Source organism: Oncorhynchus nerka, linkage group LG28, assembly GCF_034236695.1.
Source record: "Oncorhynchus nerka isolate Pitt River linkage group LG28, Oner_Uvic_2.0, whole genome shotgun sequence".
NCBI classification, from domain to species: domain Eukaryota; kingdom Metazoa; phylum Chordata; class Actinopteri; order Salmoniformes; family Salmonidae; genus Oncorhynchus; species Oncorhynchus nerka.
Window position 1 is genome coordinate 228,669 of NC_088423.1, and position 26,266 is coordinate 254,934.

Genomic DNA, 26,266 nt, shown 5'->3' on the forward strand with positions numbered 1-26,266 from the left:
TTCTGCTCATTTCCTGTTTGAGGTTTCATCTTGGTTTTGCCTGTAGCATGAGTTCTGTGGCACTCACAGATAATATCTTTGCAATTTTGAAAACGAGTGTTTTCCTTCCAAAGCTGCCAATTATATGCATAGTCGAGCATCTTTTCGTGACAAAATATTGCGCTTAAAACGAGCACGTTTTTTTATCCAATAATGACATAGCGCCCCCATTGCCTGGTTAAATTTTAAAATGACGCCTCTGCTTTTTAGGATCTCATAAAATGCAAGCCATTAAACCCTTTTTCGGTTCTATAAAGCACAAATAATTGGCTTGCAAGACTCAATACTTCACAATGAAAAGTATTTTTTTATTGTGGAAAATTGTTTCAGTGAGTACTGGTTTTCCATTTCCTGGTTCTCTATAGCACCATTTATTCTAACAATGTAGATAAACCTGAACTGCTTCTCTTCAGGCTATATCTTGCACATTCTTATCCATCACAGTTTAAACAATACACGCCTATAAGTCATCATCAGTGTTTTCTCACAGCAACAAGAGGAACCAGTTTGTGAGACGGTCTCTAAGTCTAAAATGGAATCCTATTCACTAGTACACTACTTTTGACCAGGGTCCATATATATGTATATAGAGAACAAGGTGCCATTTGGGAGGCAGAGAGTGGTTGGATATTTTTGTCAGCTATGTAACATTTACTCAACCATTGCAGGTTATGACAAGGTTTCATTATGAGGAAGTACTTGAAAACAAAGAGTCAACCATTTTCTGTAAATGGTTGTCTAGTATGACCAAGATACAGTAGTTTATGTTGGGCTGTTGTTTGAGGAAGTAACTAGAAACAAAGAGTTGACTAGAGTGAATTACTTCCTGTAACTATATGATGTATGACCAAGATCATTTTCCAAAATAATGGTGAGTTGAAGGGGAGGAGCAAAGTTCTCCTGCATCTGTAATATTACCTAATTCATTGTTTCAGCACTTTTTTCTGCACTGGATACAAGGTAGACATGAAGTATAACCTATACAGACATGAAGTATAACCTATACAGACATGAAGTATAACCTATACAGACATGAAGTATAACCTATACAGACATGAAGTATAACCTATACAGACATGAAGTATAACCTATACAGACATGAAGTATAACCTATACAGACATGAAGTATAACCTATACAGACATGAAGTATAACCTATACAGACATGAAGTACAACCTATACAGACATGAAGTATAACCTATACAGACATGAAGTATAACCTATACAGACATGAAGTATAACCTATACAGACATGAAGTATAACCTATACAGACATGAAGTATAACCTATACAGACATGAAGTATAACCTATACAGACATGAAGTATAACCTAAAAAGAAAAAGGTCTTTGTGAGTAAAAGATCATCGATGTCTAAAATCAAATCGGTTCACCTTTGGACTATGACTTTAGCTACAAGGACGTCAGTTCTAGTTGAGTGGTGGTGGATGGTCACACTAAGCCACATCAAGTCTTCCCTATATTTGTAGAAAGAAAATCACTGGCACTTCTCATTTCCATGCATAATTTTAATATTGAGGCAAGATTTTCATAATGATAAAATAGTATGACTGGAATTATAATATTTCTATAGGCTACAACGCTTGAAAATATGTTATCATATTTATTCCGGCTATAGCAATTACAAGTATGTTTTGAATCCACTACTGACCATTGAGTGCTCTTTAAAAAAAGAACAGTGTTGTGTTGTGCTTAGGCAAGCTACAATTTCGACAAGCTAGTCCTTGAATGAACACGACTTTTTCCGATCTCTGTGTGTTGGTTCAGTGCCAGTTAGAGCAGTGGCCCAAAATAGACTGTGTTCTGCGGTGTGCTGTTATTTCAAGGCCCCGGTATTGGGAATTTGAGATTCCTAGCAGAGCATGAAGTAATCAGAAGTCAATCCAAGGTTGTATACTAAGTAGTATGATATGGGGGGTAGTGTAGTGTTTGTACACAGTTAGGCTACACACTACCGTGATACACTTTCACACTCCATTCCCCAGGTGGCAACACGAACCGGGTCATGGCTGTGTTCTGACAGAAAGCCTTGGTAATTCCTTAGATGATTGTCAGTCTGGGAAAGAGAGAGTTCAGAAGCCAGTCCGGGAAAGAGAGAGGAGGCCAGAAGCCTCTCGGCCGGCATTTGTTTGTTTCTGTTAGTTAGTTAACCTCTTTATTTGGGCATGCCATTTTGTAGTTAGTTTATTGTGCATATTTATTTTGTTCCCATGAACATATGAATAATTTGCTTGCCCGGGCCAACCAAGAGGTCAAGATGGAGCTGACCCTGAACTCTGTAAGTTCGCTGTCTCCTGGGCACACATGTAAATACAACATACGCTGATTTCTTACATTTATGTACACATCAAATCAGGTTGCAGACCATGTAGCTGGGCCTAAGACCCCTAGACATAATGAGTCAGGTTCCATGTAGCTGGGCCTAAGACCCCTAGACATAATGAGTCAGGTTCCAGACCATGTAGTTGGGCCGAAGACCCCTAGACATAATGAGTCAGGTTACAGACCATGTAGCTGGGCCTAAGACCCTAGACAGACCATGTAGCTGGGCCGAAGACCCTAGACATATGTAGCATGGGCCTAAGACCCCCCTAGACATAATGAGTCAGGTTCAGGTTACAGACAGGTTCCATGTAGCTGGGCCTAAGACCCCTAGACATAATGAGTCAGGTTCCATGTAGCTGGGCCTAAGACCCCTAGACATAATGAGTCAGGTTCCATGACCATAGACCCCTAGACATTGGGCCTAAGACCCCTAGACATAATGAGTCAGGTTACAGACCCCTGAGTCAGGTTGTAGCTGGGCCTAAGAAGACCCCCTAGACATAATGAGTCAGGTTACAGACCATGTAGTTGGGCCGAAGACCCCTAGACATAATGAGTCAGGTTACAGACCATGTAGTTGGGCCTAAGACCCCTAGACATAATGAGTCAGGTTCCATGTAGCTGGGCCTAAGACCCCTAGACATAATGAGTCAGGTTCCATGTAGCTGGGCCTAAGACCCCTAGACATAATGAGTCAGGTTCCATGTAGCTGGGCCGAAGACCCCTAGACATAATGAGTCAGGTTACAGACCATGTAGCTGGGCCTAAGACCCCTAGACATAATGAGTCAGGTTACAGACCATGTAGTTGGGCCGAAGACCCCTAGACATAATGAGTCAGGTTACAGACCATGTAGCTGGGCCGAAGACCCCTAGACATAATGAGTCAGGTTCCATGACCAGCTGGGCCTAAGACCCCTAGACATAATGAGTCAGGTTCCATGTAGCTGGGCCTAAGACCCCTAGACATAATGAGTCAGGTTCCATGTAGCTGGGCCGAAGACCCCTAGACATAATGAGTCAGGCTACAGACCATGTAGTTGGGCCTAAGACCCCTAGACATAATGAGTCAGGTTACAGACCATGTAGCTGGGCCGAAGACCCCTAGACATAATGAGTCAGGTTACATGTAGCTGGGCCTAAGACCCCTAGACATAATGAGTCAGGTTACAGACCATGTAGCTGGGCCGAAGACCCCTAGACATAATGAGTCAGGTTACAGACCATGTAGCTGGGCCGAAGACCCCTAGACATAATGAGTCAGGTTACATGTAGCTGGGCCTAAGACCCCTAGACATAATGAGTCAGGTTACAGACCATGTAGTTACAGACCATGGCTGCCTAAGACCCCTAGACATAATGCCGAAGACCCCTAGACATAATGAGTCAGGTTACAGACCATGTAGTTGGGCCGAAGACCCCTAGACATAATGAGTCAGGTTACAGACCATGTAGTTGGGCCTAAGACCCCTAGACATAATGAGTCAGGTTCCATGTAGCTGGGCCTAAGACCCCTAGACATAATGAGTCAGGTTCCATGTAGCTGGGCCCCCTAGAAGACCCCTAGACATAATGAGTCAGGTTACAGACCATGGTTACAGCTGGACATAATGAGTCAGGTTACCTAAGACCCCTAGACATAATGAGTCAGGTTACAGACCATGTAGCTGGGCCGAAGACCCCTAGACATAATGAGTCAGGTTACAGACCATGTAGCTGGGCCGAAGACCCCTAGACATAATGAGTCAGGTTACAGACCATGTAGCTGGGCCTAAGACCCCTAGACATAATGAGTCAGGTTACAGACCATGTAGCTGGGCCTAAGACCCCTAGACATAATGAGTCAGGTTCCATGTAGCTGGGCCTAAGACCCCTAGACATAATGAGTCAGGTTCCATGTAGCTGGGCCGAAGACCCCTAGACATAATGAGTCAGGTTACAGACCATGTAGTTGGGCCGAAGACCCCTAGACATAATGAGTCAGGTTCCATGTAGCTGGACCGAAGACCCCTAGACATAATGAGTCAGGTTACAGACCATGTAGCTGGGCCTAAGACCCCTAGACATAATGAGTCAGGTTACAGACCATGTAGCTGGGCCGAAGACCCCTAGACATAATGAGTCAGGTTACAGACCATGTAGCTGGGCCGAAGACCCCTAGACATAATGAGTCAGGTTACAGACCATGTAGCTGGGCCGAAGATCCCTAGACATAATGAGTCAGGTTCCATGTAGCTGGGCCGAAGACCCCTAGACATAATGAGTCAGGTTCCATGTAGCTGGGCCGAAGACCCCTAGACATAATGAGTCAGGTTACAGACCATGTAGCTGGCCTAAGACATCAGAAAGCTAGTTATTGAGTTTATAACATAAGTTTGACTCCCTGTTGCTGGCTAGTATCAGAATCTCATGTGCTACGGACTGCTGTTGTGTCCTTGAGCAAGACTCTTTACAACTAACCTGATCCAGGGGCATCATTCTATGGTTGACCCTCTGCTTCAACCTCCAACCTCTGTGTGGGTATATATTTTCGGCGGGGTTGAAATGAAAAAGAAATGTGCATTGGACATTTCTGGACATTGAAAAATAAAGTCCTTTTTCTTTTTAGCAAGATGGTCAAATGATATCTCTGTTGTCATAGTTTAGAGAAGAAGAATCCACATTGCATGATTACAACAGAACCACAAATTCTATAAAAATTTAACAGGGTTCTAAAAGAACAACACAGTAGAACAGAATGTGTGCCGAAAAGCGGCCATGACTATGACCCATATAGATTGTAAACGGTTAAATACACAGAAAACAAAAGAACCATGCTGTGTATGGCTGATGAAGACTTATTTACATTACATACATTTAAGTCATTTAGCAGACGCTCTTATCCAGAGCGACTTATTGGCTGAAACGTGTCAATGTGACTGCTGATTGAAAACAAAAGAACCATGCTGTGTATGGCTGATGAAGACTTATTGGCTGAAACGTGTCAATGTGACTGCTGATTGAAAACAAAAGAACCATGCTGTGTATGGCTGATGAAGACTTATTGGCTGAAACGTGTCAATGTGACTGCTGATTGACAACAAATCAAAGTGAAAGTTTAATTGCGAGTGCTGACTGTCTTCTTCATAACATACACGTTTCCTGTTCATAATTAGCCCAGATCCCTTCAAGCCCATTCAAGTTGAATTGTGTGGTAATTATGAGGTAAATGTTGTTACTGGGCCACAAATTTTATTTTTCATTACAACACACTGGGGTTGTGCAGTTTTGATCCAATTTAAAAAGCCAACAGAGACTAAGATCTCATAAACCCTGGACTAACCATGTTTCAAATGGAAACTAATGGAATTACCTTTTATGTGAAAGACGTTGGAGGGACAAACAGACAAAGAACCTGGAAGCTAGAATTTGAATAATCAGTTATATACTGCAATTTTGGTACCATCCCCTGTGTTGTACTCAGGGACAGACTGGCTATAGGACAGTTCAGTCAGATGCCAGAATGGCTGGTAAATTTTTAACCCAGTGGGAATGGCTTATTTTAGTTTTTTTGCGCATAATAATCGTTATTTGGCTAATAATGGGGGCCTCATGGAAATAAGTGGACTAGTGTGGGGTCCTCATGGAAATAAGTGGACCAGTGTGGGGGCCTCATGGAAATAAGTGGACCATTGTGGGGTCCTCATGGAAATAAGTGGACCAGTGTGGGGGCCTCATGGAAATAAGTGGACCAGTGTGGGGTCCTCATGGAAATAAGTGGACCAGTGTGGGGGCCTCATGGAAATAAGTGGACCAGTGTGGGGTCCTCATGGAAATAAGTGGACCAGTGTGGGGGCCTCATGGAAATAAGTGGACCATTGTGGGGGCCTCATGGAAATAAGTGGACTAGCGTGGGGTCCTCATGGAAATAAGTGGACCAGTGTGGGGGCTTCATGGAAATAAGTGGACCATTGTGGGGTCCTCATGGAAATAAGTGGACCAGTGTGGGGTCCTCATGGAAATAAGTGGACTAGTGTGGGGTCCTCATGGAAATAAGTGGACTAGTGTGGGGTCCTCATGGAAATAAGTGGACCAGTGTGGGGGCTTCATGGAAATAAGTAGACCATTGTGGGGTCCTCATGGAAATAAGTGGACCAGTGTGGGGCTTCATGGAAATAAGTAGACCATTGTGGGGTCCTCATGGAAATAAGTGGACCAGTGTGGGGGCTTCATGGAAATAAGTGGACCATTGTGGGGGCCTCATGGAAATAAGTGGACCATTGTGGGGTCCTCATGGAAATAAGTGGACCATTGTGGGGGCCTCATGGAAATAAGTGGACCATTGTGGGGTCCTCATGGAAATAAGTGGACCAGTGTGAGGGCCTCAAATGTCACGTCTGCTCCTGCTACCCCTCCGGCATACGATGTCGCCAGAGTACTAACCACCGGTTGGAAATGGGCCAGTGTGTTGGAAATGACAGGGTTGATTTCTGGTCCAGGACCCAGTCTGTCCCTGGTTGGACTGTTTGATGACACTTGTGCTGGGGCCCTAAGTGTGTACAGTATTCATGCCTCTAGCATCATGCAAAGCATAACATCTATTATTACAGGGTTCTATTCAACTGATAATAGCACTCCACAATAATGAGGTCATTCCATTATTCCTTGAGCACCATTATGTTCACTGACCCAAAGAGCCTGCATGGCAACGACCATACAGTAGGAGTTAGCTACACGGCACAAACAGATCTGGGACCAGGCTACATCTGAAAGGCTGAAATATGTGTTTAGAGGATGACTTATCGTGCCATTGATATAGAACTGTAATATTCACACTATGTTTTAGAAAGGCAGATAGAACTGTAATATTCACACTATGAAAGAACTGCTTTTTTCAGATAGATTTTAGATGACTTATCGTGCCATTGGTATAGAACTGTAATATTCACACTATGTTTTCAGATAGAAAGGCTTTTAAGATGACTTATCGTGCCATTGGTATAGAACTGTAATATTCACAATATGTTTTCAGATAGAAAGGCTTTTATGACGACTTATCGTGCCATTGGTATAGAACTGTAATATTCACAATATGTTTTCAGATAGAAAGGCTTTTAGGATGACTTATCGTGCCATTGGTATAGAACTGTAATATTCACACTAAATCCAGGTGTTAAATAAACGATAAAGAAGATGAAAGGAACAAGAGTGTTGAATGCCTGTGTAGTTCCCATAAGGAAACTGTAAATGGCTTATTTTCACTTCCTCACGCTTCATCTGATAGGCCTTCCCTTCCATAAACTGTACAACCATTGATTGACTTCCTGGTTAATCACGGGAAACAAACTAAATCCCTGGACCAGAACTAGACTACGAGCGACACTGCACACCAGGAACTCTCATGCCCAAGGGCCATAGATAACTCTGTAAGTGAGAGGCCATGTATTTTCATCAACTTTATTTCCCTGTTTTACAGCTCTGAAGGGTGTGTGTGTGTGTGTGTGTGTGTGTGTGTGTGTGTGTGTGTACTTACGTAAACATTTCTGCATAGAGATTGGGAAAAGAAAGTGATGAAAGTTTCAAATAAGAGAGGATAGATTGACGTGAGTGAGAAATATTGACTGAGATTGTAACAGTGTGAAAGAACTGAGGTGTGGCATGGGTTTTAAAGGTGATAGCAACAAATGCTAATCTACTAACTCCATATTCTATTAACCCTTTATACCAGATGCATCTACTTTGCAGGTTACACAATTATATTGCTCACAGTCCAGCAAACTTCAATAAGCTTTTCATTGCCTGTGTGTGGACTTCTTTACTTCCCTTCACTGGTTGAAGGGAAATTATGGAACCTCCCTCTAGCCCATGGCCCCAGTAATCAGTTGCTTTTAGATTTGTGAGAAGTAGGGCATGCTTCAGAAAAAAATAGATATTATTGAGAAGCACCCATGGACATTTTCAGTAGTTTGTGGTGTTATTCACCTGCTTTTGAATTTCTCTCTCTAACTGCAAACTATCTTTGGATAGTAATATTGTCCTGCCATCTTGTGGTTGCAAGTAGAACTGCAAGTCAGGAAACTGCAGGAAATTAACGACAATTCTGATATTTTTTTCACTTAATTGCTCTTTTGAATAATCAGATCAGTTCCGAAAAAGATCTGATGTGAAAAGATATAATGTGATTGGTCCAATCAGGACCAATTAGTGGAAAAATTGCCAGCAACATACCACCCTGTATCCCACTGCTGGTTGCCTCTGAAGCAGATGCTGCTGGCAAGATGCTGCAGACCAGATGCTGCTGGATGTGGTGTTGGAGGGCCAGTAGGAGGCACCCTTTCCTCTGGTCAAAAAATAAATAAAATATCTCAATACCCCAGGGCAGTGATTGGGGACATTTCCCTGTGTAGGGTGCCGTCTTTCAGATGGGACATAAATGGGTGTCCTGACTCTCTGTCACTAAAGATCCAGTGGCACTTATCGTAAGAGTAGGGGTGTTAACCCTGGTGTCCTGGCTAAATTCCCAATCTGGCCTTCATACCATCATAGCCACCTAATCATCCCCAGTTTACAATTGGCTCATTCATCCCTGTAACTATTCCCCAGGATGTTGCTGTAAATGAGAATGTGTTTTCAGTCAATTTACCTGGTGAAATAAGGGTTAAAAAAAATGGTCTGTCTGTCTAAATACAGCCTACTGTAGTAGAATTAGAAAGTATAAGTCGACTTCAGTCGAAACTTCATGAACTTGATCACATGGTTGTTGTAAAGTTAATGCAGTTGACATGTAGGCGCAAGTTGGACATTTTGTATTCCCATAATGCAACACACTTTGAAAGGCGGTGACCAATGATGATTATCTGCTTGAATGCACGGGCCCATTGTATCGATGACAGACATTACCATTGAATATACACAGTCAAACATACAGTAGCCAAGTGCGCAGACACACACACATACAGTTTGTTCAGGCAGTACGCATATTTCCCTGTTGTTTTATAAATCTGGCACGCCATTAAATCTTGGTAAGGAGGCCTACATACAAATAATTATTGGGAACTGATTGTAAGTTAATTAAAAGTACTTCATTGTTCAACCAGAGATTCTTTAAGGTTTAGCCCATCTGTTTCTGTGACAAACTAATATCTCAGACTCATAGTATACTTCCTGGTTCAATCAGCTGTTTCCCCCCGTTTGGTCAAAGGGTGCCCTTGGCCAGAGGTGCACACTGTTATTGATTGATTTGATCTCATTGTAGAAGTCCATTTTGCTTACGTTTATTATTGTGTGTGTATTGATTTATATAAGTGTTAAAATACGTTTATTGATAACGTGTTTGTCATTGAGACACTTACCTGTGGTTGAAGGAAATGTAGCCTACCCTGTTATTGAACTAGATGGTAGGTTTGAAGCAAATTTACACACACACACGCACACCGTGTAAGGGTACTCTAGTTATTCTATGTAACTATGCAATTTTCTGTCAAACAGACAAAATGTCCACATGAATGAGCTCCATATATAAACTATACAGTCCTTTCTGTGCTCAACAAAAATGACTAGCCACCCCCAACAGACCACATCCTTTTGAAGGGGACATTTGTTGTTCACTGTATGAAGAAGAAATGTTGCTCCATATATAAACTCCCAGAAATGTATTGAGTATTTACCAACGCTTCACTTTGTCTTCTTCACTCTTCCTTCTTATGGTTCTATTTGATCAAATATAACCTTCATTACTCTAGTGCTTTAGGCGACGGAGAGGCCAACAATCTCTAGAATGCAATGAAATAGATGTAAAATAGTTGCAATAAATTAAAGACAATTCCGTATAAAGAGTGAATCTTATGCGCATTTAGAGAACACAGAGCAGGGAACATTCCTATGAGTCACTTTTTGTAAGCTACAATTGTATCTAGGACAAGTAAGTATTTTAAACAATGTAATTCTGACAGTTGAAACGATTGTCTTTTGTGTGATATAAAATTGACTTTATAACCAGATAGAAAATTAGGTAGTCTGGCCCTGGTAACACTTTAGTCGAGAAAGCCAACAAATAATTCGTTGATGCTCGTTATAAGCATGCATTATCCTTTATAATTATATTGTAAGGGGACAGAATTCGATACATGCTTATGGCAAGTTTTATAATGCATTTATAATGCATTATAACCACATCATACTTGTCACACCAATTACTAGGCTGCTGAACGGATGAACTGTACGAGTTGCCGTAGCCATATATACAGTCATTGGCCGTAGCTCTCCTCAATGACTGCTGGAAAGATGGCGACAGCGCACAACCCCGGGAGCTGCAACTCTGCAGGGGGATAAAAAAAACTTCGCAGAAAGACGTCTTTTCGACCAGCTCTTGCAAAAAGAAAACGTGCATTTAAACTGTTATTGTCATGGATGGTCCCATGCACCACTAGAACCGAGGATTTCTCGACCTACTATGGAGCCTCCGGATAATAGCGAACCTAGCAGGTAGGCGAATAATCAGTGCGATTTCGTGAAAATAAAGAAACTACACAGCCGGGGTTTTAGCTAGCTGCCACATTGTGAGCTGAACGTGACAACCCAAGCGGGTCAATTGGCGCGCTTGCGCATCTATAGGAAACCACCTACTGTCACAAAGTGAGCCGCGTACACTTGCAACATTTTTGCAGCTTTGAAGTTGCAAAGTTTTTAGGAGATAAATCTATTCTCTGAAGTATCACTTTGCACAGTGTTTATATTTTGTTGTGGAATTCCTGGAGGATGGAGGAAATGCTTGCCTTTTGAAAGTGGTAACTATTTTCACTTCACATTGGATTTGCAACATCAAAAGGCAGCTAGCTAGTTTGCTAGGCTAGTCAACTAGCTATGTGGCTAACGTTGCTTTAGCGCTTCGTTGTTTATTGTTCACAGTTTTGTCGAAGTGGCAAATTACTTCATCCTTGCAAAGTTTGGTATCGGTTTTCATCAGGATTGTGGTAGCACTTTCTAGATGTATGCACAACATCTCAATAGAACTGTATTTGAAACACGAGTTGAAATGTTGCACTCATTTTCTTGATTTGTTAACCAACGTTAGCTAGCTAACTTTAGCCTGTTAGCGAGGCAGTTACCTAGGCTGTACGTCAGAACTAGTTAGCTAACTTAGCTGGTGACCGGTTCAAGTATTCAGTGGCTGGGCTGATATGCTGTCTTTCTATGACTTCTTAGACAGAGGAAGTTGATGGGGAAACAACTCATGTTTTGAAATGTCTGATTTAGTTTTCCTAGAAATGGAAACTGTTCTCAGAAAGAAAAGCACGTAGCTGTGCGGTGTGGCTCAGTTGGTAGAGCATGGGGCTTGCAACGCCAGGGTTGTGGGTTCGATTCCCACCGGGGACCAGTACGAAGAAGTACGGCTCATATCTTCTGTTAAATTACAAAAATGCAAATGTTTGTTGCAAGTTACAACACCTTTTTGTGAAACAGATTACTAGCTAAAATAGCCCACTCATTGCTTAGATTGATTGCAAATGTGTATTATATGCTAAATGATATACTTGGTGGTTTGAGCCCTGGATGCTGATTGGCTGACAGCCGTGGTATATCAGACCATATTCCACGGGTATGACAAAACATTTATTTTTACTGCTGTAATTACCTTGGTAACCTGTTTTATAATAGCAATAAGGCACGGGGGGGGGCTTGTGATATTTGGCCAATAATACCACGACTAACTGCTATGTCCAGGCACTCTGCGTTGTGTCGTGCTAGGGAACAGTGCTACATTGGCCATACCCCCCTCCCGCCTTATTATTTGTTTACCCAGCCAGGAATTTCGTGCACGCTGTTGTCTGTGATCATTCATCATGTACACAGTGCAAGCATCAGGGGGAAAATATTGGTTCCCAGCTTGAGCGAATGGGACTAGTATTGCAGTATATCCAATGATGCCTGCTCTTTGTTCGGGTAGAGAATGTTCACGTGTTTTCTACTAGAGCATCTTTGAAGCTTTTCACATGCCATTTGTTATTAGTCAGGGACTATATGTACACTCTGTGTATGCTCTGGAATCCATTGGGAAATGCCCTCTGAGTTAAATTATAATGGTTCTAGAATCTGCTAAATCATATATTTCTAGATTATATAAAGCAACTTTATAATGAAGGCTCACGGAACAGTTTTTTTCATTTGATTTTATTGTCAATGATTGTGTATTAGTTTAGATTGCGGCAGCATCACACTACTAGTGATATGTAATTCACTGCCGATTTGTTTCTAGCGGTTTTTCATGCCAGTGGAATGCATGCTGTTTAATGTTTTTCCTTCTATGTACGTCCTTTCTGACCCCACACGACGTCATAGCGCTTGTTTGCTCCCGGTGACAGATTCTCTGGAATCCAATGTTATGTCTCTCTCCCCTCCTCCCTCCCTTGAAGCATTTTTAATGTCATTTTTATTGAATCCTCCCCCCCTCCAAGAATTTTAAATGTCATTTTTATTGAACCTTTATTTAACTAGGCAAGTCAGTTAAGAACAAACAATTATCTACAATGGCGGCCTACAAGCATGCAACAGTGCCTGGCCTACACTGCATGGCCTACTGAATTGAATCGTGTTCAATGCTTTCAATTGGGGTTCTTGATTATGGTCTGTGTCATCACTTTGCTCATTCCGGGTGGCTGTTTTTCAATCCAAGTCTTCTTTGCAAGCACACAGACTTGTCTTGATGTCGAGTCACTGTACTGCTGCTGTGTCAGACTAGCCTCGTTCCACATTTGTTTGCACTCTTTCCAACTCCATTTCTCTCGTCAAGCTGAAAATGGCATGACCATTAGTTTAAGTAGCTGGCGGGATGGCACAGACTGTTGAAATCATTGCATATAGTGTGCGTCCCAAATGGCTCTTTATGTAGTGCAATACTTTTGACCTGGTGAAGTTAAAAAATAGTGCATTATGTAGGGGTTAGGGTGTTATTTGGGACTTAACCATAGTTATGCAGCATATGAGTGGGGACTGGGGAGCTTGAAGTTCCTCTCTCCCAGGAATCAGTTTGTGCACTGTTCATTTTATTTGTGTCCTAACTCGTAGGCTGTGTCCTACACAGCACCCTTCTCTCCCTTAGTACACTACCCCTGACCAGAACCCATAGGGCTGGAACTGGGATTGCAGTGGGCTTGTGATTTGAGCGATGATGTCATGCTGTCAATCTTAGTTACATGTTCCAACAAATCTGTGTCCCTAATGAGGAAATGGCACCCTATTTCCTATGGGCCCTGGCCAAAAGTAGTGCACTATATAGGATGCCATGTTGGATACAAGCCCCTATGCTGAACAGAGACAAACAAGGCACATGGTTGGACCACTGTCTGTCAGCTGGAGGTAAGGTCACCCCTGTCCCTAACTATTAAAAAAATTGCCTAGTCAGACCATTATTCTGATCCAGCTGGCTGATGGATGGTATTAGATGGCTACTGTTTGGCGTATCAGAGAATTTTAGACCAACCCTGTCCATACTTCCCCAACAATGTGTACACTGCCATCACCGTCCATTTTGAAAGTATTTTCTCATTGATCGAGACAGCTGAGTGTCATCATGACATGCAGCACATTGGGGTGGACTGGACACCCACATGTCTCAATGAGAGAAGATGGCGGCGAACACATTGGGGTGGACTGGACACCCACATGTCTCAATGAGAGAAGATGGCGCCGAACACATTGGGGTGGACTGGACACCCACATGTCTCAATGAGAGAAGATGGCGCCGAACACATTGGGGTGGACTGGACACCCACATGTCTCAATGAGAGAAGATGGCGGCGAACACATTGCTGGATTATTTCATGAGCATAAAATTGGTTTAATTTAATAAGAGCATTTTTCAAAATTCAAACGAACTTCCTGCAGCTAGACTTTGACATTTGGGTCGGCAGGTAGCCTAGTGGTTAGAGCGTTGGGGCCAGTAACCGAAAGGTTGCGGTATCAAATCCCTAGCTGACAAGATAAAAATCTGTTCTGCCCCTTAACAAGGCAGTTAACCCACTGCCCCGGTAGGCTGTCATTGTAAATAATAATTTGTTCTTAACTGACTTGCCTAGTTAAATAAATAAAGGTTCCATTTTTTTTTTTAAAGTAAACATTTTGGAAAAAAATGTTTGTCTTCCAAGTCAGGAATTGAGGAAGTATCACCAAGTTAAGGTATGTCAAATTCTCTGTGCTACGCTAAACATTACCTAACCTGTAACGGCTAATGGAACATCCCATTATCCCAACATCCCTGTCCCGGACTGTGCAAGACCACATCATTTGCAAGCCTGGTTAAAAATGCATACACAATTCACTTACTAACTATTCATTGCTGCTGCCAACCATTGCAGGGAAGGACAGGATGGAAATGTTTTGTCAATGCTGTTTGGGATTCTGGCTGGCCCAGTAGCATTCAGGCATTCTCCCACAAGCATTCCATGGATTTCAGGATAGTGCTGTGTAGAGAAGATGATAATCATCTCATGGCCCAGAGCAGGAGGAGCCCTTGGCTGGAACTCGTTAATGCAACACTGTGGATGGAACACTCAGCCCCACACCCCTCCCCCCCAAGCATTCCCAGCCTACAGACCATCACTGCCCTTCATGCTCCATCACTGCTTCAGGGATACAAGGCTACAAAGCTCTCATCATAGCACTCTTAAAGACATCTGACACTTGGTGTTTTTGTTTTTCTCTCTCTCTGTCTCTAATAAACAGCTGCTGCACTTGCCTTTGCACGCTTGGAAAAGACTGGTGCGCATCATGCCACACCATGTGATTCAGGAAGGAAGTGTCCTAAGGTTATTCAGGCCATAATCATTACATGATTGTCTGTTTACATTACGCCTTAGCAGTGTTTCCTCTGTAAAGGTTGTAGAATTTTTGTTGAAGGACTGGTGTCTTTTTAAAAGGACATTCTACTCCAAAATGACTGAAAATAGATTTATGCTGACGCCATTTAAAATATTATTTCCACCTCCATAAATGAGCCCAATAACATATTGGTCAAAGTATTTAACATATTAGACCATGCATATATCCTATATATGGTCCATATTATCAGGTATGCTATTAGCATTAAGCATTGTCACCTGTAGCCCAACTGATGCAGTATAGTGGCTATAAAAAAAAAAAAGGTAGGCAACACCATGCTTCAGCCTACCCTGCATTTACCCTACCCTGCATTTACCCTATAGCAATATCTCAAATGTGATCCTTTAACTAGTTACCATCCTATTAATGAATTTGATGTCCCAAAAAATGTGCATAAACACAGTTCTAGTAACTTTGAGTAACACATTCCCTGTCTGTAGTTCTCACTGAAGTAACTTCATGTCACAATTTTCCTCCCAATACTTTTCCTGTTTGCCACTATTGCTAAAAAAATAAATAATAATCTGTCTCATCACAACTTAAGTTACTTCCTCCCAAAAGATGTTGAGGTAGGGTGGCGTTTTACTCCAAGTAACCCTAGAATTGTGTTACATTTAGCCCCACTCTCCCCTATGCACTAGGAAAATTGTGATTGCAAGAATTGTTGTGCATTGAATGCATGTTCCCTTCTCTATGGCACTCCTATGGCACACGTAACTGCAATGCGCCTTGAGAGGAATATTTCTCTCACATAGAACACACGACAACACGCCGACTAGATAAACTATTCCACTGTGGGATTGTCTGGTTGTTCTAGTCATTACTCGTTTCGTTTGCAGAGAAAGTAAATGTGGACTCTTCTAGCATCTCCAAATTGGTGTTGTTGCAATGACTTTTGTCATGGCACAGTGCCAAATCTAAATGACTGCAGTGGAAACACTGCACCCTAGCTAGTACTGGCTGGCTTTAGCAGGGAGTCCTTGTCCTTGTTGTCTTTCACTGTTCTGTATTATGTCATGTGTTGTGTTGGACCCCAGGAAGAGTAGCTGCTGCTTTTGCAACAGCTAATGGGGATCCTAATAAAATCCTAAATCATATCGTCAGCCAAGGCTGTGGTTGCAGGATCTTGATAGCTGTAAGTTTGACTGCCTTTTCTGTGTTCTATGTGGCAATCAGAGGATTCTCGGGGTTAGACATGATTCTCGGGGTTAGACATGATTCTCGGGGTTAGACATGATTCTCGGGGTTAGACATGATTCTCGGGGTTAGACCCTCTGTACTCCCATGGATCTGAAATATTGGCAGGGCATTCCAATCCAGGCATTACAGTTCTAGATTTCAGTTTTAAATGCCACCAGCTGGTCTCTTGGGATGCAATGTCATGTTTTGTTGTTGTAAGTACTGTGCCGCAAGCAGCACAAAAATGATGACTTTCCCTTTTTTGCAAAATGATTTTGATCAGGGTTCAAGCACATTCTTCATGCAATCAAAGCTGTGTGTGGCCATGGCTGTGTGGCCATGGCTGTGTGGGCATGGCTGTGTGGGCATGGCTGTGCACGTGTGTGGTGCTGTCCGATGTAGGGCTGGGCGATATGGACAAAATATAATACATTTGAAAAATACCTTATTTGACAGTATTTTATGTTTTTGATACATTTGCTTTATTACTAGTGCGTGACCATAGGGTGGCAACACGTATATTCTAAATTATTTCAATGGGTCTTTCTCCATTCTGATTGGTTTATACTGTTCAATTCAACTTCAACCTAAAATAATTTCCAGCAATTTCTGCATTTCCTGCACTCGTTTGATATCATTTCCCAACTACTAGGCCTTATTTTTAACCAAATGTTGCAATTGCGATTTAGATCAAAACACTTGGGTGAACTTTTGGAATCATGTAAATAGAATGTTTATTATAAATATATAGTTAGAATATAAATAACAGTGGGCTCTTTGGACATGACAACAAATGAAAATGCCATGGATGAGTTATTGTGACAGGGTAGGAACCAAAGTGATGTTCAGTTTTTCCTAGGGAACCCTATATCTTTGGCTACATTAAATCTTTATTCATGTAGCCAACATATTCATGCTTTGCCTATTCCTCTTTGATTTAGAAGATACTGTTGCACAAACGACATGCTGATTTAGGCCTCCATCAGTACTGGTATCAGGCAGTATTAGCTAGCTACGTTTGCTCTGACTCAGTACTTTTTATTAGCTAGCCAGCTAACTAGGCATTAGCATTAGTGGCTAACACAATTTAGCTTAACTTGCTAAGAAAATACAAACTAGCGGTTTGCAGATGTAAGAAACCCAAACTGATATTGTAATTCTAGAACGCTTATATTAAGATCAAAGTGGAAACAACATTGTTGTCATCAACATTGTTACATGTGCTGCATTGACCAAGCAGACTGAACGCAAGCGTCTCTTGGTCAAGCAACAACAAATGCGATCCTTGAGTGGGGGAGAGGGTGGGAGAGAGTGATGACTAAAGTAGCGGAGTCAACTATACAAATGGGTGTTACACACAGTGTATCATATTTAACAAACCAAACATTCAAATAAAGTTATAGAAGGTAAAGTAACAACCCAAACTGGTCCCTGCATCAATACTGGTGTATATAGTAAAATACGGTATACCGCCCAGCCCTAGTCCAGTGTTGCTATCTGGGTGGCGTCAGTCACACATTCACACTGTTTTCTGAGCAGGGTGGGGTCCGGTTTGGCCTGTTTTGTTCTTTTATTTTTCTTCTGGCTGGTTTAGTGGCAGATATTCTGCTGTCATCCTACTGGTGTTACAGAGAATGTTGTTGAGGAGCTAGAGACACCGATGCATTCGACACAAGAATGGTAATTGCGTAACACTTGCATATAATTAAAAAAGGAACTCCGTTGCACCTTTCAGTCTTTCCAAAGCTGGATCCTATGTTCTGACACAGTAATGGATCAGTCTTTCCAAAGCTGGATCCTATGTTCTGACACAGTAATGGATCAGTCTTTCCAAAGCTGGAGCCTATGTTCTGACACAGTAATGGATCAGTCTTTCCAAAGCTGGATCCTATGTTCTGACACAGTAATGGATCAGTCTTTCCAAAGCTGGAGCCTATGTTCTGACACAGTAATGGATCAGTCTTTCCAAAGCTGGAGCCTATGTTCTGACACAGTAATGGATCAGTCTTTCCAAAGCTGGAGCCTATGTTCTGACACAGTAATGGATCAGTCTTTCCAAAGCTGGAGCCTATGTTCTGACACAGTAATGGATCAGTCTTTCCAAAGCTGGAGCCTATGTTCTGACACAGTAATGGATCAGTCTTTCCAAAGCTGGAGCCTATGTTCTGACACAGTAATGGATCAGTCTTTCCAAAGCTGGAGCCTATGTTCTGACACAGTAATGGATCAGTCTTTCCAAAGCTGGAGCCTATGTTCTGACATGGTAATGGATCTTATCTGAAACCACTGAGTTTTTGCGGAGTGTGGCATTATCATTTTCAGGTGTGGTTGTGTGAACCATAGTGAGCCAATGCATGTGATGGAGCTATTCTGTCATTATTCCTCACTACAGTGAAAAGTGGGCAACAGGCACATGCTTTCTTGTAAAAGTGACTCAAGTTGTCCTCACTAAAAATAAAAAATCCTCCTTTTCAATTGTACAAGAATGACACATTTTTGCTGAGAGCTTGATGCTCCTGCAAAAAAAAATCCAGCCAATCCCTCCCGGCCCCCTCCTAGCTGAACAATCATTCAATCCTATTTGGTTGTTGAGGGCAATAGGCATTGTGAGCAAGGGAGCGTTCCAAATGGCACCCCATTCCCTATGTAAGGCACTACTTTTGACCAGGGCCCATAAGTTATGCACTATTAAGGGAATGGTGTGCCATTTGGGACGTGTCCCAAGTGTGCTGCTCTGCCTCCCCAGCCAGCTGTGTCCAGGCTATTTAGCTGTATGGGCCTTCCAGGCCACGTGTCACCCCACACAATGGAGTCCTCCTGCCTGTTACAATAGTCCTGGTGCTATGGGGGGGGTCAAAGGTCACTAAATCACCTCTTGCATTCTGGCTCCTGCTGCAGTGCCTTTATGCTTCGAGTCAAGACACCCCCCACCACAGACACTTTGGCTCCTCCTAACAGTTTGTCATGCACGCTGTGTCCCTGCCCAGAGGCTGTAACATTCCACCAGTCTTTATTACATTCAGACACTTGACACCATCTGCACTGTAGCAGTAACGCAACTGCTGTCAGATGTGCACTTCTGAGGGCACGCATACAGAATGCAAGCACGTGCATACTCACACACGCACGTACACACAAACAGTGCAGCAGTAATTCACTGGTGTCAGATGGGTGCTACTCTGAGGCCATTAGGCAACAAAAGGGCACAGTGGATTTTTCTTCTAGAAGTAGCTTGGAGCAGAAAGAGCATGCGACAGGACACGAGTGTAGGGCTGTCCCCGACTAAATAAAATCTTGGTCGACCAAGATGTTCTTTTGACCAATAGCATTTTTTTTTTAAACCTATAGACACACCCTATGTGTTTTACTCTAATCAACTTTATACATATTTGCTAATGGCCTTGCCTACACCTTGCAACTTTATAAAAATTACACGAGCAAAAAAGATTCTATTTTATTTGGAACGGCAGGCCAGACACAATTTAAATGGGCCTACAGTGTCTTGCAAAAGTATTCACCACCCTTGGCATTTTTCCTATTTTGTTACCAAACAACCTGGAATTAAAATGGATTTTTTGGGGGTTTGTATCTTTTGATTTACACAACATGCCTACTAGAGGTTGACCGATTTTTAAGTTGTCATAACGGTCTGCATTTATGGCCGTTTACATTGCAATCTTAACGTAATCACTAGTTAACTACACATGGTTGATATTACTAGTTAACTATCTTGTCCTGCATTGCATATAATCAAGGCGGTGCCTGTTAATTTATCATCGAATCACAGCCTACTTCAACTTTGCCAAACGGGTGATGATTTAACCATATGCGCATTCGTGAATAAAGCACAATCGTTGCACCAATGTACCTAACCATAAACATCAATAACTTTCTTAAAATCAATACACAAGTATATATATTTTTTAACCTGCATATTTAGTTAAATGAAATTCATGTTAGCAGGCAATATTAACTAGGGAAATTGTGACTTCTCTTGTGTTCAGCGCACGCAGAGTCCGGGTATGTGCTCGCGCAGAGTCAGCATAGAACGTAATTCATTTGCTAGAATTTTTCATAATTATGACATTGAAGGTTGTGCAATGTAACAACAATATTTAGACTTAGGGTACGGAATGGTTTTGTATTTCTCTGAAAGAATAGACGTTTTCGAAATTACAGTTTCCGGATTTGACCATATTAATGACCTAAGGCTCATATTTCTGTGTTTAGTATAATTAAGTCTGATTTGATATTTGATAGAGCAGTCTGACTGAGCGGTTGTAGGCAGCAGCAGGCTCGTAAGCATTCATTCAAACAGTACTTTACTGAGTTTGCCAGCAGCTCTTCGCAATGTTTAAGGCACAGCGCTGTTTATGACTTCAAGCATATCAACTCCCGAGATTAGGCTGGCAATACTAAAGTGCCTATATGAACATCCAATAGTCAAAGGTATGTGAAATAGAAATGGTATAGAGAGAAATAGTTGACGTGTCATAATTCCTATAACTTGCGGCTGAACTTGAAAGGGGTTCCTTTATTTTACCGTTTGTCTTCCATAGAGAATGTCTTGATCTACTTCAAATAAGGTCTGTTTCGTGCAGGCTTAACCTCTCTGGGACATGTGGGACGGTAGCGTCCCACCCCGCCAACAGCCAGTGAAAGTGCAGGGCGCCAAATTTCAAAACAACAATCTCAATTAAAATTCCTCAAGCATACAAGTATTTTACACCATTTTAAAGATAAAATTCTCGTTAATCCAGCCACAGTGTCTGATTTCAAAAATGCTTTACAGCGAAAGCACCACAAACGATTGTTAGGTCACCACCAACTCACAGAAGAACACAGCCATTTTTCCAGCCAAAGAGAGGAGTCACAAAAAGCACAAATAGAGGTAAAATTAATCTCTAACCTTTTATTTTTAAATGTTTTATTTCACCTTTATTTAACCAGGTAGGCTAGTTGAGAACAAGTTCTCATTTACAACTGCGACCTGGCCAAGATCAAGCATATCAGTGTGAACAGACAACAGAGTTACACATGGAGTAAACAATAAAAAGTCTATATACATTGTGTGCAAAAGGCATGAGGAGGTAGGCGAATAATTACAAATTTGCAGATTAACACTGGAGTGATAAATGATCAGATGGTCATGTACAGGTAGAGATACTGGTGTGCAAAAGAGCAGAAAAGTAAATAAATATAAACAGTATGGGGATGAGGTAGGTAAATTGGGTGGGCTATTTACCGATAGACTATGTACAGCTGCAGCAATCGGTTAGCTGCTTTGATCTTCATCAGATGACACTCATAGGACTTCATGTTACACAATACATGTATGTTTTGTTCGCTAAAAGTGTATATTTATATCAAAAAATCTAATTTTACATTGGCGCGTTACGTTCAGTAGTTCTAAAAGATACGGTGATTGTGCAGAGAGCCACATCTATTTACAGAAATACTCATTATAAATGTTGATGAAAATACAACTGTTATACATGGAATTAGAGATATACCTCTCCTTAAGAACACCCATCCAAAAGCCCATAAGGAAGCAATGATGAAAAAATAATTATTCACAAGGAAAAGGTGTAGCCTGCGATGTCTGTATCAATTTTACAACTTTTTAATAAAAAGGCAGAATGTCAGGACAAAAACCCAAGGGCCAAGAAGATGGATGAAGCAATTATTGAGATTTCCACTGACAACCAGGCAGAGCTTCCAGACTTCAGCTGCAGTGCACACAACATACAGCTTGTAATCAATGATGGACTATCCAGTCAGAGAACTGTGCTAGACATTATTGTCCTGTTGAAGAGCTGTGCATCTCACTTTGACCACTCTGTACTGGCCAACAGAGGCTGAGGGCCATTCAGGAAGAGCTTGGCCTTCCCAAACACAGCATCATCCATCAGTAGTTCAAACTCACTGGAACTCAACTCAACATGTTGCGGAGGATGTTTGAACCTTTGAACCACTGAATGTGTATGCAGGTGAATTACGGACACATCAGCAGTTTGTCTGCTGCACAGTGGGACATTCTCTAACCTAATTGAGACTCTGGTACCTATGGAGCAGGTGACCGTGGAGATGAGCCACTCCAACTCTACAGCAGCATGCATCATCCCCAGTGTGTCGGTGCTGATGCTGCAGCAGGAGGGTTCTTCTACTCAAGGCATCAAAAGGGAAGACCATGTTGGACAGTCTGACAAGGCGGTTCTTCAAGGCCAAGTAGACAAAGTGCCTGGTGCTGGCAACTGCATTGGGCCAGTAACCAAACAGGTCGCTAGATCGAATCCCATAGCTGACAAGGTAAAAATCTGTCGTTCTGCCCCTGAACAAGGCAGTTAACCCACTGTTCCTAGGCTGTCATTGTAAATAAGAATATGTTCTTAACTGACTCACCTAAGTTAAATAAAAGTAAAATAAATAAAAATGTCCGGGATCCATGTTACAAGAGCTATGCATTCACCTCAGGGACAGCACTAGAGAAAGCAAAAGAGTGGCTGAAGGAGGAATCTGACCTACTAAGGAAACCAAATCTCAGAGCCACAGCAGAAGGGACTAGTGAAGAAGAGGACCAAAAAATACTGTCTTTGTCCCCATGTGCAGTTGCAAACCGTAGTCTGGGTTTTTTATGGCCATTTTGGAGGAGTAGCTTCTTCCTTGCTGAGTGGCCTCTCAGGCGATGTCTATGTAGGAATTGTTTTACTGTGGATATAGATAATTTGTACCTGTTTCCTCCAGCATCTTCACAAGGTCCTTTGCTGTTGTTCTGGGATTGATTGGCTCTTTTCGCACCGAAGTACGTTCTCTAGGAGACGGAACACGTCTCCTTCCTGAGCGGTATGACGGCTGCGTGGTCCCATGGTGTTTATACTTGCATACTATTGTTTGTACAGATGAATGTGGTACCTTCAGGCGTTTGGAAATGGCTCCCAAGGATGAACCAGAGGTCTTGGCTGATTTCTTTTGATTTTCCTAAGATGTCAAGCGAAGAGGCACTGATTTTGGAAGGTAGACCTTGAAATACATTCACGGGTACACCTCCAATGGACTCCAATGACGTCAATTAGCCTACCAGAAGCTTCTATATCCATGATGGAATTTTCCAAGCTGTTTAAAGGCACAGTCAATTTAGTGTAGGTAAACGTCTGACCCACTGGAATTGTGAAATAATCTGTCTGTAAAGAATTTTTTGAAAAATTACTTGTCATGCACAAAAAATATGTCCTAACCGACTTGCCAATACCATAGTTTGTGACAAGAAATTTGTGGAGTGGTTGAAAAACTAGTTTTAATGACTCCAACCTAAGTGTATGTAAACTTCCGATTTGTTTGTGTGTGTGTACACACACATACATACATCTGCCGATTAATCGGTATCTACTTTTTTTGGTCCTCCAATAATCGGTATCAGCATTGAAAAATCATAATCGGACTAACGTTGCCACCCGTTCGATAAAATACGGAACGGTTCCATATTTCACTGAAAGAATAAAAGTTTTGTTTTCGAAATGATAGTTTCCAGATTTGACCTTTAATTAATGACCAAAGGCTTGTATTTCTGTGTTTATTATATTATAATTAAGTCTATGATTTGATTGAGCGGTGGTAGGCAGCAGCAGGCTCGTAAGCATTCATTCAAACTTTACTGCGTTTGCCAGCAGCTCTTAGCAATGCTTGAATCACAGCACTGTTTATGACTTCAAGCCTATTAACTCCTGAGATTAGGCTGGCAATACTAAAGTGCCTATTAGAATATCCAATAGTCAAAGGTATATGAAATACAAATGGCATAGAGAGAAATAGTCGACGCGTCATAATTCCTATAATAACTACAACCTAAAACTTCTTAACTGGGAATATGTTTCATATGTTCTGAGCAAGGAACTTAAACGTTAGCTTTTTTACATGGCACATATTGCACTTTTACTTCTCCAATACTGTTTTTGCATTATTTAAACCAAATTGAGCATGTTTATTTATTTGAGACTAAATAAATAGTCTATGTATTAAATCAAGTTAAAATAAGTGTTCATTGTTCATTCAGTATCGTTGTAATTGTCATTGTTACAAATATATTTAAAGTAGATTTTTATTTTATATATAATAAAAATCTACTTTTGTAAATATATTTGTAATAATGACAATTACAACAACATTATATAAAATCGAACGATTTCAATCGTTATTGGCTTTTTTTTGGTCCTCCAATAATCGGTATCGGCGTTGAAAAATCATAATAGGTCAACCTCTACTTCTTTCCCCAAATGCAGGTGTGCCAAGTTTGTGGTGTCATACCCAAGAAGACTGGAGGCTGTAATCGCTGCCAAAGGTGCTTCAACAAAGTACTCAGTTAAGGGTCTGAATACTTACGTGAATGTGATATTTCATTTTTTAAATGTTTAATACATTTGCAAAATTTCAAAAAATCTGTTTTTGCTTTATCATTGAGGTATTGTGTGTTGATTGATGAGGGGGAAAAAACGAATACATCTTGGAATAAGGCTATAACGAAACAAAATTTGGAAAAAGTCAAGGGGTCTGAATACTTTCCAAATGCACTGTAACAACCAGCCTTTCACATGCACACAGTAGCATAACCAAGTTACAGGATACCAACTGTAATATAACAGTCAGCTACTTTATTAGTGTATATGTGCAGCCTGACCAGCAGCCAGTGGTGGTGGTAGTTCTGGGGCCTGACCAGTAGCCAGTGGTGGTAGTTCTGGGGCCTGACCAGCAGCCAGTGGTGGTGGTGGTAGTTCTGGGGCCTGACCAGCAGCCAGTGGTGGTGGTGGTAGTTCTGGGGCCTGACCAGCAAGCCAGTGGTGGTGGTGGTGGTAGTTCTGGGGCCTGACCAGCAAGCCAGTGATGGTGATGGTGGTGGTAGTTCTGGGGCCTGACCAGCAAGCCAGTGATGGTGATGGTGGTGGTAGTTCTGGGGCCTGACCAGTAGCCAGTGGTGGTAGTTCTGGGGCCTGACCAGCAGCCAGTGGTGGTGGTGGTAGTTCTGGGGCCTGACCAGCAGCCAGTGGTGGTGGTGGTAGTTCTGGGGCCTGACCAGCAAGCCAGTGGTGGTGGTGGTGGTGGTGGATCTGGGGCCTGACCAGCAGCCAGTGGTGGTGGTGGTGGTAGTTCTGGGGCCTGACCAGCAAGCCAGTGGTGGTGGTGGTGGTAGTTCTGGGGCCTGACCAGCAGCCAGTGGTGGTGGTAGTTCTGGGTCCTGACCAGCAGCCAGTGGTGGTGGTAGTTCTGGGGCCTGACCAGCAGCCAGTGGTGGTGGTAGTTCTGGGGCCTGACCAGCAGCCAGTGGTGGTGGTAGTTCTGGGGCCTGACCAGCAGCCAGTGGTGGTGGTGGTAGTTCTGGGGCCTGACCAGCAGCCAGTGGTGGTAGTTCTGGGGCCTGACCAGCAGCCAGTGGTGGTGGTGGTAGTTCTGGGGCCTGACCAGCAGCCAGTGGTGGTGGTGGTAGTTCTGGGGCCTGACCAGCAGCCAGTGGTGGTGGTGGTAGTTCTGGGGCCTGACCAGCAGCCAGTGGTGGTGGTAGTTCTGGGGCCTGACCAGCAGCCAGTGGTGGTGGTTCTGGGGCCTGACCAGCAGCCAGTGGTGGTGGTGGTGGATCTGGGGCCTGACCAGCAGCCAGTGGTGGTGGTGGTGGATCTGGGGCCTGACCAGCAGCCAGTGGTGGTGGTGGTGGATCTGGGGCCTGACCAGCAGCCAGTGGTGGTGGTGGTGGTGGTGGATCTGGGGCCTGACCAGCAGCCAGTGGTGGTGGGGGCCTGACCAGCAGCCAGTGGTGGTGGTGGTGGTGGTGGTGGTGGATCTGGGGCCTGACCAGCAGCCAGTG

General features: G+C 42.5%; 1 protein-coding gene and 1 non-coding gene across 6 annotated transcripts in view; both read left to right on the top strand.

The window, feature by feature from the left end:
• Positions 1-10,650: 10,650 nt before the first annotated feature.
• The window catches only part of LOC115118837 (mitogen-activated protein kinase kinase kinase 4-like), a 66,006-nt gene continuing 50,390 nt past the window's right edge, over positions 10,651-26,266 (top strand). For 4 of the 5 annotated variants that reach the window (XM_029647564.2, XM_029647566.2, XM_029647565.2 and 1 more), the window contains exon 1: positions 10,651-10,845. In XM_029647564.2, the coding sequence (XP_029503424.2) occupies positions 10,814-10,845 (32 nt within the window). In that variant the 5' untranslated portion in view covers positions 10,651-10,813. Of the gene's footprint in view, positions 10,846-10,972; positions 11,148-26,266 lie in introns of those variants that run through there. The other variant, XM_029647567.2, reaches the window with a different exon arrangement.
• On the top strand, positions 11,668-11,737 carry trnaa-ugc (transfer RNA alanine (anticodon UGC)). The gene has a single exon. It is a non-coding gene; the product is annotated as a tRNA-Ala (tRNA).